This window comes from Tursiops truncatus, chromosome 3, assembly GCF_011762595.2.
Source record: "Tursiops truncatus isolate mTurTru1 chromosome 3, mTurTru1.mat.Y, whole genome shotgun sequence".
NCBI lineage: Eukaryota > Metazoa > Chordata > Mammalia > Artiodactyla > Delphinidae > Tursiops > Tursiops truncatus.
Window position 1 is genome coordinate 8582211 of NC_047036.1, and position 24777 is coordinate 8606987.

General features: G+C 41.4%; 1 protein-coding gene and 1 pseudogene across 4 annotated transcripts in view; one reads left to right on the plus strand and one right to left on the minus strand.

The window, feature by feature from the left end:
• Positions 1 to 6804: 6804 nt before the first annotated feature.
• MARCHF6 (membrane associated ring-CH-type finger 6) overlaps positions 6805 to 24777 on the plus strand; it is a 76343-nt gene continuing 58370 nt past the window's right edge. The window contains exons 1-2 of one of the 4 annotated variants that reach the window (XR_012330626.1): positions 6805 to 7037; positions 15215 to 15687. Coding sequence is in view for 3 of the 4 variants with exons in the window: in XM_073802011.1 (XP_073658112.1) it covers positions 15657 to 15687 (31 nt within the window). In the remaining variant the exon portion in view is untranslated. The remainder of the gene's footprint in view (positions 7038 to 15214; positions 15688 to 24777) is intronic. The other 3 variants (XM_073802011.1, XM_073802012.1, XM_019951078.3) reach the window with 3 other exon arrangements.
• LOC117311560 (small ribosomal subunit protein uS8-like) lies at positions 16705 to 17093 on the minus strand (annotated as a pseudogene).

Genomic DNA, 24777 nt, shown 5'->3' on the forward strand with positions numbered 1-24777 from the left:
TGCTAAGAAAGGCATTCATATACATGTTGCTATTTCAGCAACAAAAAGTATCTATTGGAAAATTATGCTTTGTTTATTCAGCCAATATTACTGACTTACTACTACATGTCCAGACCTGTGTTGGCCTAAGGGAAACATCAGTAAATGAAAGGGGGCCACGGCTGTTGAAGATCCACAGCCATTGACTTCCAAGTGCACAAGGACAGATGTAGCCTCATTCATGCTAATGCAGAATTCTCTAAAGATTTTGCTTGTGTACACCCTAAAAAATTATTACCTTCATTTGTTGATAAAAATTTTTCATTGTATGTTTAAATGGCAGCAAAGATGTAATTCTGGCATAAAATTGATATTTTAAAATTGTTTCATCACTTTTTTTCAAAAATGGTCCTAGTAAGTATACTTTCTTTACAATCTTTGTCTGGTAATCCCATATCTGAAGTCTTTGTAGGATGGTTTCTGTTATCTGTACGTTCTTGTTTGTATACATATATATATATATATATATATATCCCAGATATGGGATTACTATATTGTATCTTCCAGGTACTTAGGGGTCCCAGTAGTTCAGGATCATTTTGAACTAAATTTATTGCTTGAGATTATTTGGTTACTGGCGTGTCATGAGTTTGAGGTGCAATCCATGCCAGGGTTGGTTCGTGGGTATAATTTAATAAGGCTCAGCAAAACCAAATTTTCCTAAAAGTTTCAGAGAGGGGTCTACTTTTGGTTCACTATTCCTCCTGAGATCGCAGTTCTGGAGGCCCTGGGGGAGAATCCTGGTAGGTCTCTTAACAGATGTTTCACCATGGGCAGGCTCTGGGCTTTGACAGTTGTTATTCTTGCTCCAGGAAGCTGTCAAAATTCAGGTTCAAAGTTTGCCTGTAATCAGCAGAGCAAAAGCAACTGCCTTGTTCCATTTATATCCCGTCCTTAGATTCCGGCCTGCTAGTTGCTTTACCATTTTTGTCAACTCTTCAGTGGTTTTACAAATATGTTAATATTTTATCAAGTATTTTCAACTGTTGGTCTAAATAACCTAGCCTGCTATATTCTTGGAAAGGGAAGTAAACATCATCATTTTTCTCAATACTTTAAATGAGAAGCTCTTCTAACCTGAGGTTTCTGCCTGGACTTGAAGGCAACCATGAACTCCTGGAAACTGTATGCAACATTTTGTGTTTATGCAGTTTTTCTGGGAAAAAAGCCCACAGATTTTGTCAGATAGTCAAAGGTGCTAATGACTGAGACTCCCCAGATCTGAGAACCACTGCTTTATAGTTCCATTAGCACGTAGCAATTTTAATTTTAAAAAATGATTTCAGAATAATTTCAGACTCACAGAAGAGTTGCAAGTACAGTCCAAAAAAACTCCGATATTGCCTTTACCCAGATTCACCAACTTTTAACATCTCTCTCTCTCTCTCTCTCTCTCACACACACACACACACACACACACACACACACAGTCTTTTTCTAAACCATTTCACTACAAGCTTCAGACCTGATTCTACACCACCCCTAAATACTCTAATGTGCATTTCCCTAAACAAGGACCTCCCAAGAAGTCAGAAAATCAACACCGATACAACGCTACCATTCAAAGAACCTATTCAAATTTTAGTTTTGCCAACTGTCCTGCAAATGTCTTTCTTAGTTTTCATGTCTAGGATTCCTTCATACATTGCATTTAGTTGTCATGTCTCTTTGGCCTCCTCCAACCTGGAATAGTTCCTCAGTCTTCTGTCTATCATGTCCTTGAGAGTTTACGAGAATACAGCCCTTATATTCCGTAGGCTGACACTCAACTTGATTCCACTGGATGCTGCCTCATGCCCAGACTCAGGCATGCATTCCTGACAAACTTCAATTTTCTCATTATGTCAATCTGTCCCATCACTGGTGATGTAGACCTTGATCATCTACTCATGTTGATGTCTTCACTGTAAAACTACTATTTTTCTTTTTAACTGTTGGAAAATGTTCCAATAATATGCTAAAATCCTGTTCCTCATTGAAACTTCACCCAATTAGCCTCCACTGACAACTCCAGTCTGAACCACTAACAGGTTGGTAAGTGATTTTCTGTTTATATCATTCCTTTTACATTTATTGGTTGGCATTATACTGCAAAGGAAGAGCTTTTTTCTCTCCCTACTGATTTATATCATGATGAGCTCATGGATTCCTATTTTACTTAATAGGTTATAATCTGTTAATGTAATATTTATTTTCATGCTCAAATTGTCCTCAGCATGGCCAACGGGAGCCTCTTTGAGCCAGTTTCTTTATCCTTTTAGCATGGCCCTATCACTTTTTGAGCCTTTCCTTAATTTCTGCACAAGATGTTCTAGGCTTATCTTGTAGTTTTCCTGCTTCAGCCCTAAAATCTGACATTTCTTCAGAGTCTTGGTTCCTCTTTTTTTCCCATATATTTTTTGAAACTTTCAAACTTTATTATTTTTTAGAGCAGTTTAAGGTTCACAGCAAAAGTGAGAGGGAGGTACAGAGGTTTCCATATACCCCTACATAGGCTCCCCATTATTAACATCCCCCATGGTATATTTGCTATGATTGATAGACACGTCATAATCACCCAAAGTCCATAGTTTGCATTACAGTTCACTCTTGGTCTATTATTATGGATCATACAGTCTTGGTTCCTTTTAGTGGAGCATGGTATTAGAAACCAAAATCTGTATACTCAGTGTGCTCATAGCTACTGAGGTATCACTGCATGTCTATCATCTCAGAGGACAGAACTAGGAAATGTATATAACATACACATAATATTAAATACTATATATTTCCTAGCATATATATTTAATATCTGATATATATTATATATGATATTTATAGACATACATATATAGTTGAGCCTCGAATAACACTGGTTTGAACTGCATGGGTCCACTTATACTCAGATATTTTTTCAATAAATATGTACTACAGTACTACACCATCTGAGGTTGGTTGAATCCAAGGATGTGGAACCACAGATATGAGGGCTGACTATAAAGTTATACTCAGCTTTTCAACTGAGCAGTGGGTCAGTGCCTCTAATCCCCACATTTTTCAAGGGTCAACTATATATATTTCTATATTTGTTTACATTTTTAAAAATGAGTTCCTAATGATACCTATATTTCCAATCCAACACCTCAGGGTTCTTTCTAGCCTTCCCATTTTCCATATTAGTATTTTCTCCAACAGTGGGAAATCTGGTCATCATTATTCAACATAATCAATTGTCGAACCACACCAGTCTTCTCTCTCTGCCACCCGCATGCCTCTCCCTTCAGCATCCATGTTCTTGCCCACATTACTGTTGTGTCTCATAGCAGGAAGGGAGGAGAAATGGAATAGAAAAATGGAAGAGAAGGGAAGATGGGATGAGAGGGAAAGGAAGATAGGAAGGAAGGAAAGAGTTTAATGTTAAGATAATGCCATAAACTGCCTTCAATTATTTATAGACGTTAATGTTAAGCTTATAGTAAGGCACTTTACTTAATTATCATACGTATACTTGGTCAGCAGCAATTCTGTGCAACTTCTGTGCAACTGTTGCAAAGCCTTGGGCTTCTATCTAAACATGGGCTCATGGTAAAAAGTTGAGAGTTTAGTGGCAGTGTGAAGAGTGTGGCTGCAAATGGCAAACAGGTGAGGTTTAACAATTATAGGTCTGAAGATGAAGACAGACCTGTGCTTTAATTTTGGTTCCTCTTCTACATATGGCCAAAAGCAAGTTACTTATTAGCTGTCTCAGATTCTTCATCTGTGAAATGGCTACAATATTTGCTTTGCAAGATTGCTATTAACGTTCATTGGACATAATAGGGAGTTAGGTTAATTACTGTTATTGTTAGTTTGAGTTAGTGCTCAAAAAATTATACTGTTGTCTTCCCACACATCCCCTGTTGCTCCTTTGATTGTTATATGGAAATCCAGAATTACTAAGCTATAGTATCCTCATGGCACAGTGCACACACACACACACACACACACACACACACACACACACACACACACACACAGAGGCTGGAACCACATGTATGCTATACCTTTAAGTGTCTCTTTTGATCAAAATGACTTTTTCTCAGGTTGAAATTCTGTATGAATTCTAACTGGTTTCCTTGGATAAAAGTGTGGCAAATAAAAATATTTCTATATAATCTTGGTGTCCTTGTTTGAAAACAAAGAGAATTCTAATTATAATGCATATCTATTGTTTTGTCTTCCCTTTTCTTGTGGGAAATGTTCTTTCTGCACTTCAGTAATGTAGTTCAATGGCGGTGTACACGTTATGTTCTTAGAGACCCTCATCATTTGGTTCAGGGATGGGCACTTAGCTGGACCAATGAACTGTCCTTCCCCAGGAATTGTTGAGACCAGAGATCATTGCCTTCAGCCTGTCTGATGGTGAGGCTGAAGATATGACCTTGAGAGCTAACAGGGGCCTTGTCCCCAGCCATGTGGAGGAAGCTGGTGGAACAACAAGAAGCTGATGTGCAGAGAGAAGCAGAGCAGAGGGATGGGGGCAGAGAGGGGACTCTGGTTCCAGCAATTCCTGGGGCCCACTGGACCACTACCCTTGTCACAGTTTGTTCATGTCGACAATCCATCCCTCCCTTTTGTCTACTAGCTTAGTTGGTAACCAAGAGAGGTCTGACTGCCTTATGTATCTCAAAGGGTTTGTTGTGAGGACCAATGCCCGGCACATAGTAGGGACTCAACACATATTGGTTGATTACTCTTAGGTTTAACCTCCAAATGAAAAATGAAAAATGAAAAAGGTTGGGGCAATTCTCAACTCTAGAAGTAACCTTCCTTTGAGCATCACAAAGGAAGACACAGAAAGACAAAAGGAGGGAGCCCTCCACTCACACCGCATACACCCACATCCCTCCAATCCTAACCCAGGTCTACTGCCTGGAGGTTCACATACCTGCCCGGAAAGACCATCAGCACTTCATTCAGTAAATCTCGAAGTCTACCTCTCAGAATCCTTCCTGCTTTTGCTGTACAACCCCTGAGGCTGGGTCTGGTGGTCCTGAACTGTGACCCCAGTCTGAGTTGAGTGGTCTGCCACAGGCCTTACAGGGGATGTGAGTGCTCTGTCCTGTTGGGCGGGAGGGGTGGGGACTGGGGTATGAGCCTCCTTCAGATTCCATTCCTTGGGAGATAATATAGTCTAAACATATTTAAGAAAAAGCTTAAATATGCTCAGTTCTCAAGGTCAGCCCTTGGAATCAGCGGGCCTCCATTTTTGTTTTTTTTTTACTATCTTAACCTGACTTTTGGCAACTCAGGTTATTTATTTATTTTTTATTATTTTTTAATTTTGGCTGTGTTGGGTCTTCATTTCTGTGTGAGGGCTTTCTCCAGTTGCGGCAAGCAGGGGCCACTCTTCATCGCGGTGCGCGGGCCTCACTATCGCGGCCTCTCTTGTTGCGGAGCACAGGGTCCAGACGTGCAGGCTCAGTAGTTATGGCTCACTGGGCCTAGTTGCTCTGCGGCATGTGAAATCTTCCCAGACCAAGGCTCGAACCCGTGTCCCCTGCATTGGCAGGCAGATTCTCAAACACTGCGCCACGAGGGAAGCCCGGGCCTCCGTTATTGTGTCAAGACTTTGAATTCTCTCCTACCTCGGGTAACATGAGTGACACTGGTCAAATCAGTGACATCAGTCCTCAAGGGCTGCTCTCTCTACAGGATTCCACTTCGTTATTTTTATTCTAAGTCTCATTCTGGTTGATGAGGCTTGGGGGAGGGCGTCTTCCCAACTCCTTCACTCACACAGATGGAAAAGAGACTGCTAGCATTCCTGAATGTATCATGTATCTAATCTATATGCAAGTCATCTGCATATTCTTTAAAATAGATTTCCTTGGGATTAGAGACACCATTAGTTCTACTCAGGCGATTCTGAAAGTGGTGACCTTTCTAACTTGTTATTTTCTACATAGTTCTTCATTTAGACAAAAAGCCAGGGATTACAGTGAGGAAAGGTGCTGTACTGATGGAAGCAGAGCTCAGTCCGAAGCAATTTAGCTCTGGCCAGATAAGCGTCCGACACGCAGTGTTATCAAGCCCTGTCTGTATCTGAACCGATTTCCCTTAGAGGAGAGTGTTGCAGCCTCCAGCCTAAGCAGGTTATTGAAGCAGTCCTTCCAGTCAAATGAAGAAGTTTCCCCGGGAGGGAGTGTGGTAGAGTTAGAGCTTGCCTTTTTAATTTCAGTGATATTTCAGTACTTCCTCAAAACGTGCATCAGAAGTGCCCGCGTGGGGAACAAAAATGCGTATCCCTGGGCCGACTCCAAACACGCGGCACCAGAATCTCGGGGCGGGAGGGAGGGGGACGCCGAACTTGTATTTTCACAGGCGCCCAGGTAACTAACTCTTCAGCTCTGAGACCCACTTTTGTCTGCACCGTGCCCGGCCGGCGCTGGGCTCGCCACCTCGCCGTCAGGCGCTCGCTCCCGCTGTTCTCCTCCCTCAGCTCTGCGCCTTCTTTGTTGCCTCCCTCGGGGTCATTAGAACTCAGCTCCTTCTAAGGTTTCAGCCCCATTGCCCCGCGCAGCCCGCGGGACAAAGCCCGTGCGGCCCGCCACCCGCGAGAGTTGCCACCCGCTGTCCGCGAGGGGCGCCGCAACGTCCCCACGGCCGCCACACACCGAGCCAAGGAGCCACGGCCGCCGCAGCCGCCGACGGAAGTGACGGCACCTGTCGTTGACGCGCCCCGCCCCTTCCGCCTCCGCGCCCCGCCCAGGCCTCTCCCCTCCGCCCTCCCCGCCCCTCCCCCTCCCCTCCCTCGCCCGCTTTCTGTCAGCCTTTCTCCCTCTCCCTGTCCCCCTCTCTCCTTCCTCTAGCTTCCTCTTTCGCACCTGAGCAACGCACCTGCCCGGGCCCGGCTCCGCTCCCTCCTCCCTTCCCCCCGCCCCGGCCGGAAGGCTCCGGCCTCCGCCGCGGGAGCTTGGCGGCTGCGTCACCGCCGCCCCCCCTCGCCGCCCCAGACAAGATGGACACCGCCGAGGAAGGTAAGTCGGCGGCGCCCGCGCCCTTGCTCTGGCGACCGGGTTCGGGCCGGGCCCGCGCCCGGTCCGCGGCGCTCGAGGCAGGCGGCGGGCGGAGCGGCGGGGGCGCCTCGGCTTGGGGCGGGCGCGTGGGGACGGCGGCGCGACCCGGCGGGCGGGATGAGGCGCCCGGGCCGTTTGCCCGCCGAGCGGCGGGCTCGAGGGGCGGCAGGGAGCAGGAGGTGACCCCTTGGCGCCCCCGGCCGTTTTTCGCCCGCGCGCGCGCGCGCGGAGCCCAGGACCCCTACCCGGGCCGGGGGCGTCGGGCTGCGGTGGCCGCGGCCGGCGTGGCTCCCCGCCCCCTCTGTCCCGCCAGTCCCGGGTGGGGGGGGGGGACGGCGCCGTGGTCGCTGCACGAAGTCTGGGGGCGTTTTCCACGCCCTTCCCCACTCGGTTTTGTCTTTCTTTATGTCGCTTTGCCCCTCGCTCTCTGGGCCCGACCCTTTCACGATAAAACTTCTTTGTTGACTGAAACTTAGCGAAAAATACCCCGCCAGGTGACGGCCTGGTGGAGTGAACTGACTCCGTATTTAAAAACCTTGCCCTCTGCTTGCGTGGCCCCTAGTTGTTTGTTTACTAAGCGAGGCAGAGGCAGGGCCACCGGGGTTATTCGAAGCAGGAAGGCTCTTTGTTTCGGTGTAGTTTATTTTGTGCTTAGTCTCTGGCACCAATAAGCAGAGTTTTGTGTGTCTGTTTTGCATTGTGAGTGCGTGTGTTTTGGATGTGGCTGTTCTGGAACAAGCTGACTCTTGTGAACTGAATACAGAAGTGAAGACATGACTGAACATCTGTGACTATTGAAACGCATTTGCTGATCCCGCGAAGGTAGTTGGGTTGTTTTTAAGCAGTTTTATCTTTCTGGAGTTTATCGAATAATTTCGTGAGTCTATAGAGGAAGTTCCTAATCGCTTTCCTGTTGTTGCGGTTATCGGTGAAGATACATTTATGCTTTGGGTTTATTATGTGGGGATATGATAAGCGTCTTGCAACCTTACAGGTTGTGATTTTGATGATTTTAGATGAAGATCGTTGGGGACTATCGTGGTGTGCAGTAATGGGTGATGAAAAGTTTGATGTCTGTATATGTGATGCGTGGAGGGGATCAATTTATCATTTTTTTTAAAGAAGTCTTTCTTTGGATAGGAAGAACCTCAACTGTAATGATATTTGCATGTTATACTTGACAGTTTACAAAGCATAGTTACATGCCTTCACATTTGATCTAAGATCCCTATGGAGTAGGAAGGTATTATTATCTTTTATAGGTGTGGAAGTTAGTTTAGTTATTTTAATAGTTTGTCCAAGTTTCACACCCTAGTAAGAGAAAGATTTGAACCTAGGTATCCTGATTACACAGTTTTCCTTTCATTATGGCTCAGTTGTTTTTATTATGTGCTGTGAGTGAAAGGTAATCACCACAGGAGACTCCTTTGGAAAAAATAGTAAAGTGAAACTGCTGAGGAGGTTAGGAATTACTTTCTTTTGACAGGTGGTCCTAGTGTGTAAATTTCCATCTACATCCATACATCCTTTTGGATTCAAATTTTAATGACTCAGTCTAGTAACGCATGTGTTTATTGATTTATCAATTGATATATACTGGCATGTTTTATTAAGTTCCCATTCTTTGAGCTTAGGCACTTAGTAATTGCATACACTTATGGTATGATAGTGGAGATTCATGAATTGCAGAATCGCAAAGCTGGAATCATGAAAGAAATATTTTCTGAGTGCTTCTAGTGCACTGCCCACCCCCTCAGTCAGGGTGAGGTACAAATGATATTTATTTACTGACTTGAACACTGTTCTCTATTGAAATAACTGACATTTACTGAGGACTTGATGGACGGCATGTACTTCACTAAACATTTTATACACATCTCATTTAACTCTCCTAAGACTGTTAGGTAGGCACCATTCCCTTTTTACACATGAGGAAACTGAGGGTTAGTATGATTAAATAACTTGCCCAAGGTCATACAGGTAACAGATGTCAGAGGCAAGATTCCAACTCAGATCTGTCAGACTCCGTGGTTAAATTTATAAGTGGATACCCAGTGTCCAGTGTTGAGATGACTGTATTTTTGTCACTCCCTTTATAAGATGAATCATCTACATAATTTGACAAAGCTTTACTTTGCATTTGTTTTATGACACTGTTAGTCATGAAATGAAAGTGAATTTTAATACTGCTAATGCCTAATTTTGCAAAATTCCAAATTGGAAGTCTTCTGAAATTTTCAAAGTTAATGTAAATTTAACTTGAAAAAATGCTGGAAGGAAAGGGAGGATTACAGAAGATTTCAGGATAAAATGACAAAGTGAAGACACCGAAAAGCTTGGAAACTTCTGTTTGCTAAATGAGTTATTACAGGTTATTTCTTAAATTAAAAAATGCAATTGGGTTTTTGATTATAAAAGAAACTTTTTTTTTTGGTAGGAGACTTGGAAAATATGGCTAAACATAAAGAAAATAAAAATTTTAAAAATCTTTAAATTTTATCACTCGTTAAAAACACTGATGATGTTGTTTACTTATCTGTTTTTTAATATGTTAATCTGAGCAAACAGAAATCTGAAACACCAACCTGCAAAGAGATTGTTAAGCTCTTCCATCTCTTAAAAATTGCCTGTTGCTTTCCTCTAATGGTACCATATATGATGTTACCATATATGATGTTACAATGCTCAGAATGTTTCATATTTGTAGTAAACAAGACTGAATTCTATTAGAAAATTGGTTGTTTGCCAGATGGATTTTGACCCTTCATATTTTGTGTTTGCTAGGTATTAAAGATCTCTAAAGTGTTCAGTGTATTGTTTTATTTTTGTAAAATCAACAGTTTTATAATCCATTCTCATAATACAGCCATGCCTTGTTTTATTGTGTTCATTTTATTGAGCTTTGCAGATATTAATTTGTTTTTACAAATTGAGAGTTTGTGGCAACCCTGCATTGAGTAAGTCTGTAGGTGCCATTTTTCCTGAAGCATTTGCTCACTTCATGTCTCTGTGTCACATCTTAGTAATTCTTTTAAATATTTCAGATTTTTTCATTATTATTATATTTGTTATGGTGATCTGTGATTTACTGTTGTAATTGTTTTGGGACACCATGAACTGTGCCCACAAAGACAGTGAACTTAATAGATAAATGTGTGTATTCTCACTGCCCTACCAACTTCTGTTCCTGTCTCTTTTTTTCTCCTTGGGGCCTCCCTATTCCCTGAGGCTCAACAATATTTAAATTAGGCCATTTAATAACTGTAATGATCTCTAAGTATTCAAGTGAAAGGAAGAGTCTCATGTCTCTCACTTTAAATCAAAAGTTAGAGATAAGTAAGATTAGTGAGGAAAGCATGTTGAAATCCGAGATAGGCTGAAAGCTAGGCCTCTTGCACCAGTTAGCCAAGTTGTGAATGTAGGGGAAAAGTTCTTGAGGAAAGTTAAAAGTGTTCCTGCAGTGAACACATGGATGATAAGAAACAGCCATATTGCTTATATAGAGAAAGTTTTAGTTGTCTGGAGAGAAGATCAAACCAGCCACAACAGTCCCTAAAGCCAAAGCCTAATCCAGAGCAAGGCTCTAACTCTCTTCAGTTCTGAGAAGGCTGAGAAAGTTGAGGAACCTGCACAAGAAAAGTTTAAAGCTAGCAGAGCTTGGTTCATGAGGTTTAAGGAAAGAAGTTGTCTCCATAACACCAAAGTGCAAAGTGAAGCAGCAAATACTGACGTAGAAGCTGCAGCAAGTTATCCAGAAGATCCAGCTGAGATAATTCTTGGTGGTCACACTGAAAAACAGATTTTCGGTGTAGATGAAACAGCCTTATATTTGAAGCAGATGCCACCTAGGACTTTCAGAGCTAGAGAGGAGACGTCAATGCCTGGCTTCAGACCTTCAAAGGACAGGCTGATTCTTGCTGGGGCTAATGTAGCTAGTGACTTGAAGCTGAAGCCATTGCTCATTTACCATTCCAAAAATCCTAGGGCACTTAAGAATTATTTTTAATCTACTCTGCCTGTGTTCAGTAGATGGAACAACAAAGCCTAGATGACAGCACATCTGTTTACAACATGGTTTACTGAATATCTTAAACCCACTGTTGAGACCTACTGCTCAGAAAAAAAGAAGGTTCCTTTCAAAATATTATTGCTTATTGACAATGTACCTGTCACCCAAGAGCTGTGATGGAGATGTACAACAAGATGAGTGTTGTTTTCATGCCTGCAAACACAACACCCATTCTGTAGCCCATGGATCAAGAAGTAATTTCAACTTTCAAGTCTTATTATTTAGGAAATGCATTTCATAAGGCCATAGCTGCCATAGATAATGATTCCTCTGATGGATCTGGACAAAGTAAATTGAAAACATTCTGGAAAGGATTCACCATGCTAGATGCCATTAAGAACATTTGTGATTCTAACACAACATTGTAAATCAACTATACTTTAATAAAAAAAAATAAAATTTAAAAAAGAACATTTGTAATTCATAGGAAGAGGCAAAAATGGCAACATTAATAGGGGTTTGGAAGTTGATTCCAACTGTCATGGATGATTTTGAGGGGTTCAGGACTTCAGTGGAGGAAGTAACTGCAGATGTGGTACAAATAGCAAGAAAAATAGAAGTGGAGCCTGGAGATGTGACTGAATTCTGTAATCTCATGATAAAATTTTAACAGATGAGGAGTTGCTTTTTATGGATGAGCAAAGAAAGTGGTTTCTTGAGACAGAATCTACTCCTAGTGAAGATGAAATGAAAAGTTGTTGAAATGACAACAAAGCATTTAGAATATGATGTAAACTTAGTTGGTAAGGCAGGGGCAGGGTGTAAGAGGATTGACTCCGATTTTGAAAGAAGTTCTGTTAGGTGAACTGCTCTCTATCATCAAATATTTGAACTTCAGAGCTTGAGGAGATCTTAGATCTTCCTCATTTTATCAACTAGGAATCTGATCCTGCAAAGCACTGATATTTTTCAGTTTAAAAAAAAAATCTGTTCTTTGCTCAAGGATATACATTTTTTAAAAGTAAAAGCACTGCAACATTGGAGTAAATGTTGCAAGTATTGATGTATGAAACTCTCATTAAGATATTAAACGTTTTGCCATAGTAGGGTGCTCTCATTTCAGCCCAGTGATACATAGAGCTGATGTTTTTCATTTTTCTAAATTACTGCTCACACTAGCAGAATGTAGTATAAAATCTTAGCAGCCTATTTTTATGGACTGCCAAAACAATTGTTCTTTATGCTTTATGAGTCATATTCATTGGGAAGGGATGAAGCTGAACTTTATCATAGTTGATCATGTTCTATATCTATTATGGTAAAACCTTGAGGTGACTTAGATTTGGAAGTAATGAGTTAAAAGGATAGGAAGTTGTCAGAACCAGACAGCTAGTTACTGTCTTTCTAGAACCACATGGTCTTTCATCTCTGCTTCCAGTAATGCCTGCTTCATTCTTCTTGCCACAGATCAACTTTCACTGCTTTGGCATGCTTACGGGCAAGCATACATGCACTTATTTGACAAGTGTTTATTGAGCACCTGTTAACTAGCTAGGCACTATTTTATGCACTTGGGCTAGGCTGGTAACAAAATAGACAAACTCCCTTCTTTCATAGAACCTACGTTCTTGTTTTTGGCTTGGTAGAGGAGGAGGGGAGGACAGAAAATAAACATGTAGTAAATTATGTGGCATGATGAGATGGTTATACGTGCTGTGGAGAACAGTTAGTTGGGAGGGAACAAGATGGGTGAGAAAAGGATGAGATGAAGGTGGATTACAAAGGGGCATGAGTTAATTTTGGTGGTGATGGATATGTTCATTATCTTGATTGTGGTGACAGTTTTACCAGTGTCAAGCGTATCAAGTGATAACCTCTAAGTAAGTGTATTTTATTGCATGTCCGTTATTCCTCAGTAAAACTGTTTTTTAAAATCCATTGTCTTTTACTCATGCATGGCTTTGTAACCTCATGTATTGATTATTTGGTAGCTGTTGGATCAAGTTATGCAAATCTTCCAAATCTTGACACATTTTCCTGTGTAACATAAAAGTCACATTCATTAACGTCACCACGTATCTCAAAAAGGCTTTAGGTATTGGAGAAGCTGTCGTTCTTATTGTGGTGGATGTAGGTTTTCTAAAATCCTAATATTTGCTTGAAAGTTTTATTTTTGTCAGTGGCAGCAAATATTGTCAGTGTTTTCCTTGGTTCTTAGGCTCACTTCATTCTTTTGTGACACAATGCCTGCCGAATACCCAAATCTGTCTGAATAACTGTTGTTTGTCATTTTGTTGTTGTTTTGTTTTTTTCCATAGTAAAAATGGTGTTTCGTGGGGGGTGGGGGTGGGGAAGCAGTTAGTTCAGCTGGTAACTCCAAAGAGTAATACAAGTGCTTTTTCTTGAGACAAACACTGCTGTTGAGCCTGAGTCCAGGAGTGAGTCCACACTCTCTGTATTTTTCACCTAAAATTTCCACTTGGTTCTTCTTTGAATCTTCTTTTTCCTTGGCACTTTGGATCCAGTGAGGAGACAGAAAACACAGTAACTTAACTAGAGGAAGTTGAAAGAATTGTTAACCTATGATTAGAGAATAATTATAAAGATGTAAGGACTACTGTAAAGTGTACTGTGGGCCTGAGGGAAAATGTCCAAGTAAGGACAGACTGGGGAGGGGTGAGGGCCCCTCCTCACAGCTGTGGTTCAGACCTCATTGGAGAAGTATGGAGTTGTCCAAGCCAGAGCTAGTTCACAGTTTCTGGGTGAGCAGGAAACAACCCTCCAGGGTGGATGCAGGAGACTCAAGGTTGATGGGTAGGCATGCAGACAGAGTTAGGGTACCACTGTGGGCTCAAGGCCTGGAGTGTGTTGAGCTGTTATCAGTAGGGCTGTGAGAAGTTGGATACTAAAGCAAACCTACTGACAGGGCAGCGGGAGCAAGGAGGGCTCCAGTCCTCCTGTGTGGTCCCTTCAGCACCCTCTACCGACAAATTTATTTTTAAAAACTCTTTAAAAGAGTCCAATCTCTTATCAGTGAACAGGTGGTACTGAAGGATAAATTTGGAGCTGAGAGGAAATATTCAGTACATTGATACTTGGCACACTCCTGCTAAAACTTGGGAGTTATTGCCTGTGCTGCTGAATTTGCATTTGCCCACTGCTGGCAAAATCCTCACCACGAACTCTAACTACTGCAGGAGTCCACAGTACCTGCAGTTAGCTGCCACTGCTGTTTTTAGAGCCAGAAGTAGGAAATGGCTTTACACCTTCCCACCATCTTATGATCCCACAGAAGAGCTTCTCATTGAAAGCATGTAACTCAAGCCTAGTCAACGAGGCAGTTGTAGTTTTCAGGCTTCCAGGAGCAATAGTATAGGTGAATGTTAGTTTTGTAATGATCAGTAATCTGGAGAGATAAGAAATAACTAAGCTTTGGGATATATGGAGAATTGGGATATATGGAGAATTGGAATTTAAATGTATGCTTTCAAGGCCTAATTACCAAATCCATGGTAAAAAAAATAGGTATACTTTCACAGTCAAAATGGAAGTGTTTTTCACAGAATTTTAGCAGTTAAAATTTTCTTGTAATTGTAAAAGTAGCAATGAAACAGTAGAAACTTTGGGAAAACGGGAAGGAAATCACGCATGTTCTCATCTAACCAATATAATGGCTATCATTTTTTGTATTTTCTCTTTTAGGCTGTTTTGGGTTTTTTCCCTAGTTCTAAGGACAGTGTGTATTCATTTTTTTATTCCTGCTTTGTTTACTTAACATTATGCAGATTTCCATATTGTCATATAACTTAATATTTGCTATTTTTAAGGGATTATAGACATTTGTGTAGTGAATGTACCACAATTTATGTAGCCACACTTCTGGTTTTAGCTATATAGGTTATCCACAGATATTTTGAATAATACTTCTTAATAATGTATTTTTAATATTTGTTTACTGTAATCGTAGCTACTAATTATAAAATTTTTGTTAATCAGCTATTAAAAATCCTTTGTTACTGCAACCAGGTGAATTAAGGTCAACATTAACAGTCATAAAAATCATGTTGATAATGTACCGTTCATATTCTGTGATGAAATGGCACTTTACCTATGTGATTTTCCTCCCCAGAACCCATAGCCCCACTCTAATCATGAGCAAAAACATCAAACCAATTCTGGGGACTTCCCTGGTGGTGCAGTGGTTAAGAATCTGCCTGCCAATGCAGGGGACAGGGGTTCGAGCCCTGGTCTGGAAGGATCCCATATACCACGGAGCAACTATGCCCGTGTGCCACAACTACTGAGCCCACGAGCCACAACTACTGAAGCCTGCGTGCCTAGAGCCCGTGCTCCGCAACAAAGATAAACCACCGCAATGAGAAGCCTGCACACCACAACAAAGAGTAACCCCTGCTCACCGCAACTAGAGAAAGCCCTCGTGCAGCAACGAAGATGCAATGCACACAAAAAATAAATTAATTAAAAAAAAAATCAAAGTCATCAAAAACAAGGAAAGTGTGAGACACTGCCAGAGCCAAGAGACGACTAAGGAGACGTGACAAATAAATGTAATGTGGATTCTGGAACAGAAAATGACATTAGGTAAAGATCAAGGAAATCTGAATAAACCGTTGATTTTAGTTAATGATAGTGTGTCATTATGGCTTCATTAAGTGTAGTAGAACTACCATCCTAATGTAGGATGTTAATAAGAGGGGATACTGGGTACTGTGTACGGGGGAGCATTGTACTGTCTCCTCACATTTTCTGTAAGTGTAATCTGTTCTAAAAAATAAAGTGTATTAAACCCTTTGTTTATTAAATTATCACTAGTTTATCAGCAGAAGGAAAGTGGAAACATTTTGAAACCTTATGTGAAACAATTTTCAGGGTAGACAGTGGCTTAAGAGTTAAGATGTACCCAAAGCTTTAAGAGTTGTTTTGCATTTTTTCTCATAGTAGATACTTAGAATATATTTGGTGAACTGGATTTTTGGCTAAGAGAACTAACGGGATGGGCTAGCCTTGAATGGGTGTTGACTTCCACAGCTGGCACCAAATTGATAACCTCTCACACTATTGGGTGTTCCCCCTCCCTTTCATCTCATGGGCTGTCTCCATATTCAGTCACTAAGGACTTGAAGGTTTCATTCAAAAAAAACTTTACTGAGCTAGGTACTGTGCTAGGAACTTCTAAAAGGTATGCTTTGTGAAGATATTAAGTATTCAAATAAAGCAACAAAAGTTGCCATAGGAGTTAACAGAAGAAATTTACCCTTGAAAACCAGGAAGAGCTTTGCTTTATTGTTCTAGGTAAGTTTGCATTCATAACCAGCAGAGTGCATTGATTTTACTTTGGCCTGAGCAAGATTTGTAATTTTACTGCATGTAAATTTGGTGGAACCTTACTCCACCACAGAACATTATTTCATTTTTAGTGAAGGGCCTCAGGCTGCACCTTTTGTAGACTGCACTCTCCTTTTGTACCCTTGGCCTTGTTATTCTCTTGAGGTTTTGGGTAGTGGGATTGATCCTAGTAAACAAAATAGATTATTTTTTCTTTGACTCCCCCCCCCTTTTCTCCATTGAGCCATTTTATTTGCACATTGTTATATACTCCTAGGAAAAAAAATTGCAGGATTTCTCTCCTATGTGTTTTTGTCTTGTTTCTTCATGGTTGTCCTGCCAGCTGAGGTTGTCAGTACAGTGAAACCAAGCTAGAAGAATGGAAGTAGGTTATTTTGACATTTTCCTAGATTTTTGAGTTGCACTTCAAATCTGGGCCTGATCACTCCATGCTTGTTTAACTTGCCTTTGAGGTTCACAATAATTTTCCCAGCTCTGTGATCATCAGTGATTTGAAATTTGGCAATGTAAGCATGCTTCATCATTACAATTAGAAACCAGATGATTTTGAAGCATAGCCTGACAAGAACCTGGCATTTGTCTCTCTTTTCAGCATTGTTAATGCTCTTGAGAGCATCAGCCAGGTCATTCATGCACACCATTGCGGTAGCACGGAAAGATGGTGAAAAGAGTTTTCTTTGACTTTCTGTGTTGGTGGTGGTTGTGCTTGTTTTAGTTTTTGTTTTGGGAAGCAGCTAAGATCTTTTATAAAACAGGATAGGCTAATTTATGTCTTAGTCACAAAATTCCCCCAAACCTGAGCAACAGAAGGTTGCTTTAAGTTTCTCACTGACATCACGTCCAGTGTGGCTGGGGAGAGATTCTCCTGCTAATAATGCTGGTCACTTGGAGATCTAGATTGGAGACCATGGCTTAGCACATGATTCCACAATTGTTCAGGCAAGAAAATGCAGTGTGATGGATTGTGTTTATTGGTGCCCAAAGACTTCTATCCAGAAGTGATGGCACATCACTATAACTCATATTTCATTGACTAAAGCAAGTCACATGTTCAGGTATAATTTCAGAGGTGACAGGGAAGTGCAGTACTGCCACATACCCAGAAAGTAGAATGCCAAAAATATTTGATGACCAATGCTGATGATTTCCACAGTCTCTAGCAACATTAATTCCTACCTGGTCGGATGAAATAAATGTGCTCATTGGGGTATATTTCAATCTACAACTTCATTAGAACACATTATAGAGAGGGAACTAATTTTTTTTCATGTCGTTACCTTTTCTCATTTGTTCTTTTTCTCTATGTCTGTTTAGACACTAGTACTGTAGAAAACCTGATTTTATTAAAATTAAAGTGTATTTAAAGTCTTCCTTATTTAATGTCTCTGAGTTTTTGACAAGTGCATATAGTCATGTAGCCACCACAATCAAAATATAGAATAGTTCTTTCACTCCCCAAAATAACTTCGTGTCTTTTTATGGTCAGCTCCACCCCCAGACCTGGCAACCACTGATCTGTTTCTGTCTGTATAGTTTTGTTTTTTCCAGAATGTCATAAGTGGAATTAAACAGTATGTAGCTGTTTGAGTCTGGCTTCTTTCAGCTTAACATAATGCATTTAAGATATAGTCACATTGTTGCCTGTATCAGCAGTTTGTTCATTTTTATTGCTGAGTAGTATTCTATTGTAGGGATGTGCCACAGTTATCCATTCCCCAGTTGTGGAATGCTTGGGTTGGTTGTTTCCAGTCTGGGAGAATTATGAATGAAATTCACATAGGTTTTTGTGCAAACATAAGTTTTCATTTCACTAGGTTAATACCTAGGAATAGGATTGCTGGATGTATGGTAAGAGTGTATATGTTTTTATTTTTGTTATTTTAATAGGTATGTAGTGGTAATCTTACTGCGGTTTAAGCTTTGTTGTTAATGTAAAATTTACATAACAAAATTTACCATTCTAACCATTTTTAAGTGTCTGATTCAGTGGCATTAAATATAAGCACATTGTTGTACAGTCATCAGCATCTTAACTTTGTTTTTAATTTGCATTTCCTTAATGAGTCAGCATTGTTTCCATTTGTAGACCTTCTTTGCTGAAGTATCTGTTCAAATCCTTTGCTAAATTTTTTTGGACTATTTTCTTATTGTTAAGAGCGAATTAGTAAGCTGGACGAAGAATTTGAATAGATAGTTCACAAAGAGAACATGGCAAAATTTGGAAATATCCAGCTTCACTAGTAATAAAACTACTTCTTACTTAGCTGTTGTACTAGTTAGTTTTACCCTTATATTTCAGTAATGTGTTTCATTAGAGGGAGCAAATCTACTGTTCAAAAGGAAGAAAATTATAAATTTGGAGTGGTAGATAGTAGATATATATAAGATATTGACATTAAATTATGAAAAAATAAAACATTCAAGGAAACTTGATCACATAAACAGGTTGTGTATGATAACGTCAAAAAGTTGTCTTTTGGAATTGGGGGTTAGGTTTTAAATCCTCATTTCCTTATTAACTTGCTTGATAATATAGTTGGGCTAGGATTAGAAATAGAGTTTGCTAATCTTAAGTCTACTCCCCACTTGTTCTTGACTGTCAGAGGTGATGGTAGGGTCGAATTTTTTTCTTGTACTGTTTGGCTGGGGTACAGCAGTAGTTACTGTCTCAAGTTTTCTGTCTTGCTGAGTTGCCCTTCCCTGGTCCTTTGGCTAGAGAGAGAGCAAGCTTTTGGGGGGAATTTTTTTTGTCTGTTCTCATTGGTGTTTCTACCTTGCCAGCTTCTCCACCTCAGCCTCCAGTCCAGGATACTTGAGGCAAAACACAAATCCAGAGAACTCACTGCCTTGTGGTTCCTTGGCGTCCCAGCTTCTTTTGCTGATCTGCCTTCTCTTCACCTTTTAGAGTCTTCTTATGTTTGTTTTGTATTATAATATCCGGGGTTTTTAGCTGTCCTTGGCAGGAGGAGTAGGCAGAAAACTCCTACTATTTCATCTTGGTGTAGAATCTTCATTCATCTTTTAGTCTTTATTGCTGCCTTTCTCTAGAGCGAACCTTTATCCTTATTTTCTAAATGATATGTGTTTTACATGTTTCTGAATTTTTTTACATGTGGAATTATATAGGAGTAGGTACTCTTTGTGTCTGGGGTTCTTTATCACTCAACATCATTTTGTGAGATAAATCCAAATTGTGGTTTGTGGTTTTGGTTGGTTTATTGTTTTTGCCATGAAGTATTAAATTATGTGAATATACCAAAATTTATTTATCCAAATTTATTTGCCAAATTTAGGCAATTCGGGTGGTTTCCATTTTGGAGGCATTATTATGAATAGAGCTGCTATGAACATTCTTGTACATGTCTTTGAACATAAGTATATAGGAAACTATTAATTTTAAGTAAGATATTAGCAAAATACTACACAAATATATACAGTTGATCCTTCAGCAACACTGGTTTGAGCTACTTGGGTCCACTTATATGCGGATCTTTTCCAGTACTTATATGGTGTTGGCCCCTGTCCCATTCGTGGGTGTCACATCTGTAAATTCAACCAACTGCAGATCAGAATTTTCATCTGAATTTGCTTGAATCCGTGGATGTGGACAGAACCTGCAGATGTGGAGGGCCAACTATGGGACTTGAGTGCCCTGGAGTTTTGGGATACATGGGGGCTCTTGGAAGCAATCCATCCATGGATGCCTAGGTACACCTGCACTATAGGCAACATACACTTATAAAATAAGGAAAGAACTTCTTTCCCCCAACCCTGATCCCCACAACGTAGCAACTGTTAATAGTTTCTTATGTATTCTTCCAGAATAAATGTTTAACTATGACCTTTATATACCTGTGCCTTGTTTCACATTTTTCTCCTGGAATATAGATTGGCTGGGAAGAACCTTTGCTTCTACTCCATACGCACGGACTAGCTAAGGAAATTGAGTTGAGGATATAGAGCAATGGCAGTTGCAGCCTATCTCTTAGGTAGCTTTTCCTGACCTCCATTTCCCTGATAAGGAGTGGATAAGCCACACCGAATCAGGTGTGGCTCAGGGCCTGCTAAACAGCTGTTTGCCTTGAAGAGTTTTATAGCTGAGGCTTATCACCATTCTGGTTGATTTATAGCAACAATCTTTGCCTTTCCATTTAGGGAAATATTTATACATAAAGTACTCTTGAGCAAAACTCAGTCACAACTTCATCATGTGGGGAAACACAAGAGTCAGTACTGCAAAAGAGATTTGTGATGTTGTTTCTCGGACCAGATTCTGTATTAGAGTCATTTAGATGAAATGGTTTTAATAGAAATGGGTTGTGGGTTGCATAGCAGTAGGCTTTTAGGAATGTTGAGGCAGATTATTTAGATCTTATTTTGCTTTCTTTCCCTGATGAAGATATAGCCAGTGAAAGTTTTAACACATTTTGAAAAACATGGTCAGTGAAATAGGAAAATTGCTAACATGAGTTTTCACATTTGTGTGTGTATGTTAAATAAACCACATGCAAAGACCTCCTGCTAAAGAACTTCACTGATAAGATTGGACTTGGTGGGCTTCCCTGGTGGCACAGTGGTTAAGAATCCGCCTGCCAGTGCAGGGGACACGGGTTTGAGCCCTGGTCTGGGAAGATCCCACATGCCGCCAAGCAACTAAGCCTGTGCGCCACAACTACTGAGGCTGTGCTCTAGAGCCCGTGCTCCCCAGCAAGAGAAGCCACCGCAATGAGAAGCCCGTGCGCTGCAACAGAGAGTAGCCCCCACTCACCGCAGCTAGAGAAAGACAGTGTGCAGCAACAAAGACCCAACGCAGCCATAAATAAATAAATAAACAAACAAACAAATAGGACTTGGTAGTGTTAGTAAAGTGAAAGTTCAGCTATGATATTTACAAATTGCATGTTAACCTTTGATTGTTTTTTTTAAAGTTTCATTATACAAAATTTCAAACTCTCACAAATAGATTAATGTAATAAACTTCCATATAACCAGCATCTGGATTCAACAGATACAAGCATATGGTTGATAATTCTTTTATCTCAATTCTTTTATCTCTTGCCTCCCCACACTTCTGCTGGATTGTTTTAAAGGAAATCCCAGATACGATATCTTTTCATCCATGAATACTTACGTATTCTAAGAGATAATTTTTTTTAAACAAATAACCACAATACCAGTATCATACTTACTGTCTTTATCCTCCAAGTTTTAAAGTAACAATCAATATTATTACTATTAACATGATGATTACTGAATTCTCTTTAGGATTTCTTTATAGTTCCTTCTGTCTTTGGATATAGCCTACTTGAGGATATATTACCATGTTTTAAAGTCTAAAGTAATTATTTTCTGTGATTAAGCTTGATATACACAGGTTCATTTGATTTGTTTTTGGTTTATTTTGCATTTTGATTATTATATGATTTCCACTTTTATTATTATGTAAAAGATATCCATGTAAAACAAAGTGATTCAGAAGTCTAATGTTCCCTTCCCTTTTCCTTTTATAATCAGTGGAGCTTGTGAAGTCCCTGATACAATAATGATAATTGTATGCATATGTGTATTTTGAGAGAGCCATAGTTATTCTCTGATTTTTTTCAGATGTTCTGTGAGCAAAATCTATCTGTGTATCTATCTCTCAGCATACCTAAACATACCACTACGATAGAGCAGTGGTTCTCAAACTCTTTTGGTCTCAGGATCCCTGTAAATTCTTCTAAAAGATTCAGAAGAGCTTTTAATTGCCGTATAAGAGAATAAAAAAATTTAGAAATATTTATTCACTTAACACACTCATTATGTGTTAATATAAAATTTTTTTCATGAAAATAACTGTATATTCCAAACCCAAAATATTGGTGAGAAGAGTGGATTTGTTTTATATTTACATACCTCTTAAATGTCTCGTTTAATGGGAGGCAGCTGCATTCAAACAGGTGTCTCATGTAGCCTCTGGAAAACTCCACTGTACACTGGCAAGACAATGAGAGTAAAACACTATTAGTGTTATGGTGAAAATAGTTTTGACCTTGCAGGGCAAGGTGAGTCCAGTCCTGTACTTTAGACTGTCGAGCAGAGCTCTGGGCCTTGATTTAGATTTGTTGTGTTTGCTTAGTTTTCTGTTTATTGGTTCGTCCTTCAGAAGGATGGAGTCTTCTGAAGATCAGTGTCTGGTCGTATTCACGTGTTTCTCTGTCCTGCTAGTGGAAGTGCTGTCTCTCCAGTCCCACCCAACCCCACCTGCCCCTCGCGGCCGTGCTATGGGAGTGTGGGGAGACGTTGTGTCTCTTGCGGGTGGGCACATCCCTCAGCCTCCCGCTGTGATGTCCTTGCCGCGGCTCCCTGCGCCACACAGGGCTAGGTCACCTTGTGGGGCTGGTCCCTGTCTATGAGGCACCCGGCTGGCATCGGCCGATCAGCCGTTCACACCCATGTTGATACTGTTTCCGGTGTTTGTTCCTGCATCCCGCTAGCCCAGGTGTGCCCACAAAGGCTGTCCCTGCCCCACCCCAGTCCATCGCCGCATAACTTGTGGCTGACCAGTCATCATGTTGGTGGAGGGTGACGTGGTGACCCTCATTCGTGTAAGCCCAGTGGTGTCTCTTGCCGCTTTCCTCTGCACTGTGTCTTGCTTACGGGACACCTCTTGCCGCGCTTTGGCTACTGCGCCCTAGTTTCTACTCCCGCAGCTGCCTGAGAGCTGGCCGGGGAGACAGGATGAGGGGGAAACCACTTTGCCCTATGACTGCAGCTGCCTCCCCACACTCGCACTCAAACCCACCCTGAGTGGTTGATCCTGCCGTAGCACATGCCTGTCGCTAAAGTTAATCCACGGCCGTCTAAACACTTCTGGCTTAGACACCCTGATGTTGAGAATGACTTTGAGCGCTTATTTGGCTCCTACCTGCAGAACTGTGGTAATTCTAGAACTAATCCATGCCCATGGGCATCAGCAGCTCTGCTCTGATGATTCTAGATGACCAGGATTGCACGTTCTGCGGCCCTATTAAGGAGCCGTTTTGCGTACCATGGCAACCACCGTGACTGGGAATTCGGGTGATGGGAAATCTGGATTCGATTCCATACAGGAAGCCTGGTAATCGACTACTCCAACCTAGGAAGGTAGCAGATTTGCCACTCGCGACCTGAGGGTGGGGAGGCAGTGATGAAAAACAACACTGGACACTTTCGAGGTCTGGTAATCGGAATGAGTCCACTTAAAATCCTTTAAGGCAGATCTGTTGTGTGGCAAATCTGGTACTGGCAGCTGAGGTAATCCCCAGCTTCAGTGGCAGGGTATTGAATTCGGTGCAGTTAAAATGCTGTGTGATCTGCCGTGCGGGTCTGCGGATGGGGAGCCGCCGTTCCTATCCGTACCCCCTACTTCTCAGTGCCCTCCTGGCTTCTAGCCGAGTCTCCGTGGGCTGAAGTGTGCACTTGAAGAAATTAAAGTACTCCAAGCAGGCGCGAGCTGCCTGCACACTGCTGCTGGAAATCCTGGAATGGGAGCGTGGTTCTGTTTTGTTTGTGTTGGAATTTGATTGTGGAGGCCCATTAGACGGGATGGCTGGGATGCTCATACTGCACCGCTAGAGCTCAAAGTCTTAGATTGATGTAAGACTGACCAGAGTGAAAGCTTTTGCCATGGATGTTTTCATTACTTAAGGATGAAGGTGAAAATGGGAGGTTTGAAGAGATTCTGATCCCATGTTGTCTGACCATAAACAATGCCGACTGCCCTCGTTATTTCCGGTAATGTGCCGGCAGCTTATTGCTGGCAGCTTACGGGAAACTGAAGTCCTTCGGATGGTGGTAGCTGGAGTGTCTGGTTCCAGAGCTGAAATTTGAAGGCACAGCGGTGTGGTCTGCGCTTAATTTGACTCAAGCTGGACAACCCTACGCGACTCCATCACAGACAGGATTGGCACTTTGATAGCTCTTACGTGGGTGGTGGTGCATGGCCTTTCTGTGGTGCTGGAGTGATTTGTCTGGCTCCTTGATAACCGGGGAGACTAGTGTGCTCACCACTTAGGTTACCCCCAGTGCTTGATATCCCTAACTTCGACAAATATTGCTTAGCCACCCAGGATTGAGCAATCACAAGTCTGTGACGCTCTTAAGGGGCTGTAACTGCGCCACGCTTCTCAGCATGTGCGTATCTCAGTCTGACAGGTGCTGGGGATTCATTATTAAATCCATTAGTGCTGGGCTCTGGGTTGCAGTTATTCCTCATTAATGAGGAATTCCCTGTAAGAGAGTAGATCAGAAGCTTGCATTAAGTCCCTGCCCGTTGTTCATACTGCCCATCGCCCCTCAGATTGC